Source organism: Corvus kubaryi, unplaced genomic scaffold, assembly GCF_017639235.1.
Source record: "Corvus kubaryi isolate FWS band 111438036 unplaced genomic scaffold, C.kubaryi_AGA036_p1.0 37265, whole genome shotgun sequence".
In the NCBI taxonomy this organism is placed as follows: Eukaryota; Metazoa; Chordata; class Aves; order Passeriformes; family Corvidae; genus Corvus; species Corvus kubaryi.
This window is the reverse complement of record NW_024581080.1, coordinates 1,852,728-1,861,482: the sequence shown is the minus strand read 5'-3', so window position 1 is coordinate 1,861,482 and position 8,755 is coordinate 1,852,728. Positions and strand designations below refer to the sequence as shown.

The 8,755-nt window shown below is 50.7% G+C and overlaps 1 protein-coding gene and 1 long non-coding RNA gene across 5 annotated transcripts in view; one reads left to right on the top strand and one right to left on the bottom strand.

Moving 5' to 3' along the window:
- Positions 1 to 461, bottom strand: part of LOC121663026 — a 4,390-nt gene extending 3,929 nt beyond the window's left edge. Inside the window, exon 1 of the long non-coding RNA XR_006015508.1 lies at positions 96 to 461. This is a non-coding gene — a long non-coding RNA (uncharacterized LOC121663026). The remainder of the gene's footprint in view (positions 1 to 95) is intronic.
- The window catches only part of PPP3CC (protein phosphatase 3 catalytic subunit gamma), a 34,194-nt gene that overhangs the window by 14,963 nt on the left and 10,476 nt on the right, over positions 1 to 8,755 (top strand). For all 4 annotated transcript variants that reach the window (XM_042024820.1, XM_042024821.1, XM_042024822.1 and 1 more), the window contains exons 2-4: positions 426 to 623; positions 846 to 970; positions 7,000 to 7,111. In XM_042024820.1, the coding sequence (XP_041880754.1) occupies positions 426 to 623; positions 846 to 970; positions 7,000 to 7,111 (435 nt within the window). The remainder of the gene's footprint in view (positions 1 to 425; positions 624 to 845; positions 971 to 6,999; positions 7,112 to 8,755) is intronic.

The window sequence follows — 8,755 nt, the reverse complement described above, 5'->3', positions numbered from 1 at the left end:
GCTTTTTGAGGTGTTGGGGTGGAGAGGAGCAAATTCTGCTTTTTGGGAGTGTGTGGTTTCCGATAAGGAAAAATTTTACCTGTTGATCCTCCTACCTGAGTCGCTGGTTCCTGGTTTTCCTGGTTTTGCCGATATTTCCGTGGGATCTGTTCTAGGCTCGGATGCCGACCATCCCCTCGGGATTGGGAGGCCGCTCTGGGATGGGTGCAGGTGGCGTTTAGGCTTCACCAGGTGGGGTTCTAGCCAAGCTCAGGGGTGAATCCAGCAGCTCTGGCAGCTCAGCTCTTCTCTCAGTATTTCAGAGCATCACTTCAGTGGAAATTCCACTTCTGGGTGTCAGCTCGAGGCTCGGAAGCAAAGCCTGTCATTCCCTCTCCCCGAGAAGCGCCGTGTTGCTGACTCCTTCCCTTCCCTTGCCTTTCCAGCTGTCCCATTCCCTCCCACGCAGCGGCTCACTCTGAAGGAGGTGTTTGAGGATGGGAAGCCGAGGCTCGACGTCCTCAAGAGCCACTTGGTGAAGGAAGGGCGGCTGGAGGAGGACGCGGCGCTGAAAATCATCAACGACGGCGCCGCCATCCTGAGGCACGAGAAGACCATGATCGAGGTGGAGGCTCCTATCACAGGTCAGAGCTCAGGGCTGGAGTCCTGAACAACAACCAGGATAAGCCCAGCAGGTTTTTTTGCCGTGTTCCTTCCACCCACAACAAGTTTTTTAACTCTCCTGAGCTCTCGGAAGAGAGGATTTTGCTGGTGCTCGCTCAGCTCTGCTCCTCGCTACTGTCGTGACCTTGCTTTTCTTAGCGTGGTAATTCTGTGCCTCTTTTGTGCTGTTCTTCCTCCCCCAGTGTGTGGTGACATCCACGGGCAGTTTTTCGACCTGATGAAGCTGTTTGAAGTCGGAGGATCACCCAATAACACCCGCTACCTCTTCCTGGGGGACTACGTGGACAGAGGCTACTTCAGTATAGAGGTGACAAAGGAAGCGGAGCCTGGGGGTGCTGGGGCTGAAGGAACCCAAAGTGTTAAAATTCAGCTCAGAATCAGTTCAAGTTCAGCTCAGAAACAGTGAAATTCAGCTCAGAATCAGTTCAAATTCAGCTCAGAAACAGTGAAATTCAGCTCAGAATCAGTTCAAGTTCAGCTCAGAAGCAGTGAAATTCAGCTCAGAATCAGTTCAAATTCAGCTCAGAAACAGTGAAATTCAGCTCAGAATCAGTTCAAATGCAGCTCAGAAACAGTGAAATTCAGCTCAGAATCAGTTCAAGTGCAGCTCAGTAAAATACAGCTCAGAATCAGTTAAAACCAGCTCCAAATCAGTTCAGATTCAGCTCAGAATCACTAAAGTACAGCTCAGTTTCAATGAAATTCAGCTCAGAATCAATTAAGTGCGACTCAGGATCAGTTAAATACAGCTCAAAATCAATTAAATGCAAGTCAGAATAGTTGAAATACATCTCAGAATCAGTAAAATACAACTCGGAATCAGTAAAATACAACTCGGAATCAGTTAAATTCAGCTCGGAATCAGTTTAAATACAGCTCAGTAAAATGCAGCTCAGACTCAATTAAATCCAGCTCAGACTCGGTTAAATGCAACTCAAAATCAAGTCAATTCAGCTCAGAATGAGCTCAAATACAGCTCAGAATCACTCCAAACACTAAACCCAGATCTCTCATGCTGGATTTACCCTCCAGGCGAGTTCTGCATGGGATGAAAACGATGTTGATAACTGCCAGTGGGATTTTGGGCAGGAAAATGATGCCCCAATGCCATGACTGAGCTTTGGATCCTTGTGCAGTGACAATGAAGTGGCAGCGAGGGGGTTAAAGCCTGAACTCTGCCCTCTGGAGTGGAGTTTTAATGTCACTTGGAGCTGTCACTCAGGGGCAGCAGAGGGACAGGGGATGGTGCAGGATCCCACCAGGCAGTGGGGAGCAAAAACCTGCAGGATTCAGCTGAGCAGGAAGAGAAAGGGCCACGTGCCTGAGTCACTGCTTCCCTCTGGAAACACAGGAATGGGGTCAGGAGAAAGGAGCAAAAGTCACCTGGGCTGGGACGGGGCCATGCAGCTCCCTGGGATGCCACGAGCCTGAACTGGGCAGTGCTGGGAGTTACTGGTCTGCAGGAGGAAGGGTTCAGTGGATCCCAGCGGCTGCTGCTGGCTCAGTGGAGAGCTGGGATGGGACAGGAAGGGACAGCTATTAGCAAATGCCACAAATCCCGAGGGATTGCAGCCATCTGGATTCACAGAGGCAGGGCCGAGTGGAAGTGGAGCACTTATCCCAGTTGGAAGCAAAGTAAGGGAGGGCTTTTGGGGCAGCAGGGGCCTGAAAGGTGGCAGAAATCAGCTGGAATAAGAGAGGGAGTGATTTCTCTTGGAAAAAAAGAGGCTGTGGGAACAGCCGAGCCGCTGGGTGTGCAGAGGAATCTTACCCAGTGAAAATTTTTGGGGTGGAAGTGTCAGGGATGAGTGCGAGAGGTTCTTTGAAGGATTCTGCAGAGGATTTCGGGAGAGCAGGGCCGACAGCTTGAGCTCCAGCAGCCCCTGGCTCCCTTCCAGCCCCGCGCTCCGGAATCCTGACAGGGAGCCAAGGTGTGACGAGGAGCCGCTTCCAGGGGAGCGGGGACGGATGGAGCAGAGGTGGGGCTGGGGCTGCTGGGATTTTTTGGGATTTGGGGTGGTGCTGGCAGGAGGAGCCCCCCAGGGAGGAAGGAGAAGGACACATCCTACTGCTCCTCGGGGTTGCTGGGCTGGGTTTGCAGTGGGAGTGTGTTTACCTGGAAAAGGGATTGTGTTCCCCCACAGCAGCTCCTCCTGAGGTCACAGGGGGATTTTTGTGGTGTTAACCAAGGAACCTTCAAATGAGAGGTGTTGGGCCCTGTGTCTGTGTGTGGATTCTGTAGATCCAAGGTGGGAAAGTGCTGCTCCCACTCTGTGCTCTTAGCCCAGGATTGCTCTGACACGGAGATTTTACTCCCAGATCTCCAGAAGTGCTGGGGATCAGCACCCTGGTGTCTCCGTGCTGGGATCACCACAGAACCATGGAATGGTTTGGGTTGGAAAGAACCTTAAATCCCATCTTATTCCACTCTCTGCCCTGGGCAGGGACACCTTCCACTATCCCAGGTGCTCTAAGCCCTGTCCAGCCTGGCCTTGGACACTTCCAGAGATGAGGAATTCTCTCCCAGCCTCTCTGGGCAACCTGTGCCAGGGCCTCCCCACCCTCACAGGGAAGAACTTCTTCCCAATATCCCATCTAAGCCCCCTTTTAGTTCAAATCCATGCCCACTTTTCCTCTCTGCTGTGATAATATAGAAGAATTCCAGGTGATGGATGATGCTTGGAGAGCAGAGGTGGTGGGGCAAAAAAACCCCGATGTTTTATTTCCTGCTTCTTTTGCCTCTCCTCCTTCCCTTTCCCCGCCCCATGTTGCAGCAGGAATGCCACGGATTCCCCCTGGAGCTGACTCTGATCCCACAGCTCAGGGTGGGCTTTGACAGGCACAGGCAGGGGCTGCTCCAAACATCAGGATAAGGCAGGATCCGGAATGTTTGATTCCCGTGTGCCTCTCCCTCCCACCTCCTGCACTGTGCTGGATGAGATTCCCACCTGGACGTGCAAAACCTGGGTCCTGTAGTAAAACAACAGCAGGTTTGGAGTATCCCAGAGGCTGAGGGATGGAAAAGCATCCAGGTTTCCCTGTGATGTGACTGCTGGGAAGGTGGGGAGCAGCCTCCCGAGTCACCACACAAACCTGTGCATCCATGGGGAGATGATCCAGAGCCCGCCCGGAGCAGCTGGGGGTGTCGTGAGCAGAGCCAGGAGCTGGACTCGCTGCTCCCTGTGGATTCCTTCCAGCTCAGGATATTCCACAACCCTACAACTGTGACCTTTTAACGGGATGAAATAGGAGGGGATGGTTTAATTGCATCCTGCTGCAGGAAACAAGGTGCCAGAGCAGGGGCCAAGGAGGTGGAAGGGCCAAATACCCCTTCCAGGTGTTCCCCGTGGCTCCAGGCATTTGGTTGTCCAGGTAAAAGGAGGAATTTGTGGCTCAGACAAAACCTTTCAAACCCGCCCCCCCTCCCCTCAAAGCCTCTCCGTTCATGAGCTCAGCTGGATGTCGGCAACAAATCATTCAACAAATTCTTGCTGGGCCTCTGGCTTAGGGAAATTCTCATTTAAAAACATGAATTCCCAGTATAATGAGGCCATGAAAAGTGCATTGGTTGTTGTTTTTTAGCTGTTTTTTTTTTTTTTTTTTAAAGAAAAGAATTGTGAGGGGAGAGGAGAGGGAAAGAACCGTGTGAAAGCTGGAATGCTGCCGGAAGGGAACTCTGGGAAGGGTTTGCTGTCCCAAACCCGCTGTGACAGCGAGACTGAGCGGTCACAGATCCCAGCCCCAGAGCTCAGGGCTGACAGGCAGCACGGAAATCAGGATGAACTCCTCCTTGATGAGGCAGGGCTCTGCTGAAGGATTCTCCCACCAGCTTCCCAGTGGGAAAAACGCTCCTTTCGTTAAGGTTTTAGTCCCAAATCCCAGCATGGCACAAGAGAGGTCTGTGCTCGTGGGGGGGAAGGACCATCCTGGTCCATGAGGCTGCAGTACAATGAATAGAATGGTTTTGTTAAATTAGAAAGTGAAACAATTCTCATGAGCAGAAATAGAATCCGTGGAAAGAGGAGATTTGTCGGGAGAAGTGGGATGATAATGGCATGCACCTTTCCCAGGCCAGTTCTTCCAATCCAATTAGGCCAGGACACATGATTGCTGTCTAATCATGGAATTACATCTTAATCTTGATTTAATGCACTTTTTTTCCAGAATAATATTAAAGAGATCCAGTTAGCTCTGCAAGGTGTGGATTTTTGGGCTGGATATGGGAGTTTTGCCTCTGTTCCTACTCTGGAAGACCTGGCAGGTTCCATGTGTAAAAACTTCCTTAAAATGCCAGGTTTTGGGAATGGTGAGACAGGTCACGGTGGGGGCAGGTTTGGCACCAGCCCCTCTTGCATTTTTGGGGTTGCAAGTCCCAATTCCTCTTGGAATTCCCTCCCTGTGGCCTGCTGAGCTTTCCCTTTCCAAGTGGATCAAACCCTTGGCTTTGGGCTTCGCACCGAGAGGCAGAAGAAGGAGAGGAGGAGATTATTTGAGATTATTTAAACCCAAAAAGCTGTGACTGCCTGGATTTGCTCCTTGGCTGTTGCAGAGAGGCAGTGATCAATTCCTGGGCACGGCGCTGGGAAAGGCTGGGAAAGGGATCCGTGCAAAACACCAGGAAGCATCCGAGGCATGCGAGTGTAGAAACTCCCTCATTCTTCACTCCAGCCCCTCTGGAGCCCTCGAGGGCTCTTCAATGTCCTTTACTCTGTGTCCTCCTGGTACCTGGCAGTCCCCACATCCTTGGGAAGTGCCTCCAACCACCGGGAATGGTCGCTCTCCACATCCCTGGTGTGTCCAGGAAGAATTGTGGTGCTAAATTCAAGCCCGTTTTGCTTTAAAGCCCTTCAAATGTGTTTTAAAACCTCTCTTCTGCAAGCTGCCAACCTTCCCTGCATCCCAAACCCTCCCCTATTGATGCTGCTGTATCTCTGCCTTGCTTTGATGCCAGGGCTGGTTCTTCCTCCAAGTCATTTGCTTCATTTATAGCAACTCCCAAGTTCTCCTGCCAGCCCAGAAAAGTGACATTTCGCTTGCAAACACAGGGAGGTTAAAGCTTTAAATCCCAGAATAATTATAAATGGTTTTGTTGGGAGCATTCCTCCTGGTAACAGATGCAATAAAACATGATTCTGCTACTGGCCTTGGCCCCGTTCTCTTTTAGAATTCCGAATTAATCAAGTTGTTAATGTGGGGTTGAATTCCAAGTGAGACACAGGCGGTGCTTTACAGCTCCTTGGGGTTTTTGGGATCAGCTGGGATGATTCATGCAGAGCTTACCTTGCAGGTTCAGTGCTTAAACACTGAGCCAGATCTCAGCTGTCAGTGCTGGGAACCGGCTGGGAGCTGGTTCCTTTGGGTTCTGGAGGTTGTTCCCAGCTGGCTCCCGGGGATCTGTGCCCCGGATCAGGGATGTTGGAGGCTGTAAAACCATTCACAGACTTGCTGGTGGTCCCATTCCCCAGGCGTGTCCTGCAGCCTGTCAGCCTCGAGGGTAAGCTCCTATTAGAGACTTTAATCCAGCTCCTGGAGCTTGCTGTCGCTCTGGATTGTCCACATCAACAAGGGAAATGTGATAACGTTTCCCCGTGCGAGATAACAGCCGATGCCGCTGTCGGCCGACAGCACAGAGCCCACGGGGGTGAGTGAGCCCTCCCTGCCTCCCAGCCCTACCCTCAGGCTTTTGTTGGGAAGCCAGCATGCAATATTTCTGCTAAAAACCCCCGTTTCAGGCTGATTTTAGTCTGAGCCTCCTCAAAGGCGCCGGCTTTGCAGGTGTTGCTGCTCGGGGAGGGGATGTGGAAAGCCCTTTTCAAAGCCAGAGAGCTTTGCTAAGCTCAGCTTGCTTTTTGGGCTCAGCTTTTCCTGTTTTGAGCTTGAACTTCACATGACTGTGGCATAAGCAAAAAAACCGGGGGGGGGTGGAAATCAGTGGGGAAGATGAAGTTGAATTTTCCGATTGTTTCGTGGACAAATGGCTGCCTGCTCCCCTCGCTGCTCTCCATCCCAGCGGAACATCTGGAGCAAACAGCTGGTTCTGCTTTGCTGCTCTGCAAAAGGGGTTTTTTCCTTGGGTTTGTGCTGGAAGCAAAGCTGCCCCCACCCAGCCCCAAGCTGCTCTCTGTTGGCTACGACCTCATTTGTCACTTCTCCAAGTCAGCCCTAATATAGAGAAATCCCAGTGGCTTCTCCCCACTTGGCCAGGAGGAGATCCACTGCCCGTTATGGAGCTGGGTTCCACTTTGGGTGTCTTCCCAGAACCTCTTAGTGCAGTCTCAGGCTGCTCAGTGCCCTGGAAAAGGATTTCATGACATCCCTTCCTTGCCTCTCTTGCAGTGCGTGCTGTATTTATGGAGTTTAAAGATAAATCATCCCAAAACATTGTTCCTCCTTCGAGGGAACCACGAGTGCAGGCACCTCACAGAATACTTCACCTTCAAGCAGGAATGTAAGTAGCAGCAGTGGGAGAAGGGTTTGAATCCATTTAAATAATACATTTTTAAATATATTTTGGAAAAAAAAGGTGGTGTGAGAAGGCGTGGGCTTCAATTTTTGTGCCTCTGAGTGGCATCAGAGCTGTAAAAACCTGTTGTCTTGTTTTCCTGCTCTTCTGTTTCAAGCCCTGCTATAAAAAATACCCCAAACCCCAAATCTCTTAAGTTCTGCTAAGCACCAAATGTGGCCTTTTAGTTTCAAAGACTGAGCGTGGATGGAAGAAATGGGAACACTTCTCCCCTGATGAGCCAGGCACACACATCCTCCCCTCCCTGACTTCCAGGCCCAGCAACGTGTAATCAGTGCCAGAAGACTTCCAGCTCCAGATTGTGCAGCTGGGATCAGTGACTGCAGTTGGAAACGGGGGAAGGATTTGCTCCTCCCTGTTTGCAGCGGGGAGGATCATTTACCTTTCAGCTCGTTGCAGTTAAGAGATGGGTTTGTGCACAGCGCTTGAGCATTTCTAAAGCAGTGATGAGGAAAGGTCAGGCAATGATGGATGACTGTCATTCCAAGCAGTAAAAGAGGGAGAGAGCTCAATGCAAAGCTCCTTTAGGGAATTCTTGCTCAAGGACCCGGCCTCAAGAGAGAATTCTGAGTCCAGTCTTTATCCCGTCAGCTCTGGGTGCTGTTGGATGGGGGAAGGCTCACAGGCGATGAGGCCCTGTTCTGTTTGCTCAGGAATGAGCTGGAAAACGCCTCCCAGCTCCGTGCTGGATGCTGTATCCATCACCTGGGTGCAGGTGAGCTCCTGGTGAGCTGTGCCCAGCCTGAACCAGGTGATGGGGTCGGGTTTTTTCCCTTGGGAAAACAGGAGGTGCTGCTTTTCCCCTTCCTTGAAAACCCATCAGTGCCTCTGAAATGAGGATGTTTCTGAGCATGTTTGAGGTCTGGTGTAAGAGCCAAACTGCCTTGGAAAGGCTGTGGTGTCCCTGTTGAATGTATGGGAACATCCTCTTCCCCACTGCCCTCACTGGGATTGTCATCCCTGAAAGATCCAGTGGGAAGATCCATTTCCATGGGTAAATCCTGCCTCCCAGCACCTGTGTCCAGCTGGAAAGGCAATTCCTGCCCTCTATGGCTGTGTGATGCTGCTGTGCCAAATTCAGCAGGGAAGATGAGTCTAGAGGAGCAGCAGGGCCGTGGGGAAGTGATGGGGTGGCTTTATCAGCATCCCAAATTTTTTCCATGCTCCCAATTTTCATGATGTGGAAACACCTCATCTCTTTTGTATTGATCTCAGTGCAGGTGGTGTAGAAAACAACTCGAAGGGTGGTGAATATTCTTGTCCAACTCCAGATTAAAGAAACCTTTTCCTTTCCACACCTAACAGTTATTTTCCAAGTCAGTATTTTCACAAACAGGTGCAAAATTGGATTCCCAGTCAGTATTTCCACAAACACACAGGTGCAAAGTTGGATTCCAAGTCAATATTTTCACAAACACACAGGTGCAAAGTTGGATTCCCAGTCAGTATTTTCACAAACAGGTGCAAAGTTGGAATCCAAGTCAATATTTTCACAAACACACAGGTGCAAAGCTGGATTCCAAGTCAGTATTTCCACAAACACACAGGTGCAAAGTTGGATTCCCAGTC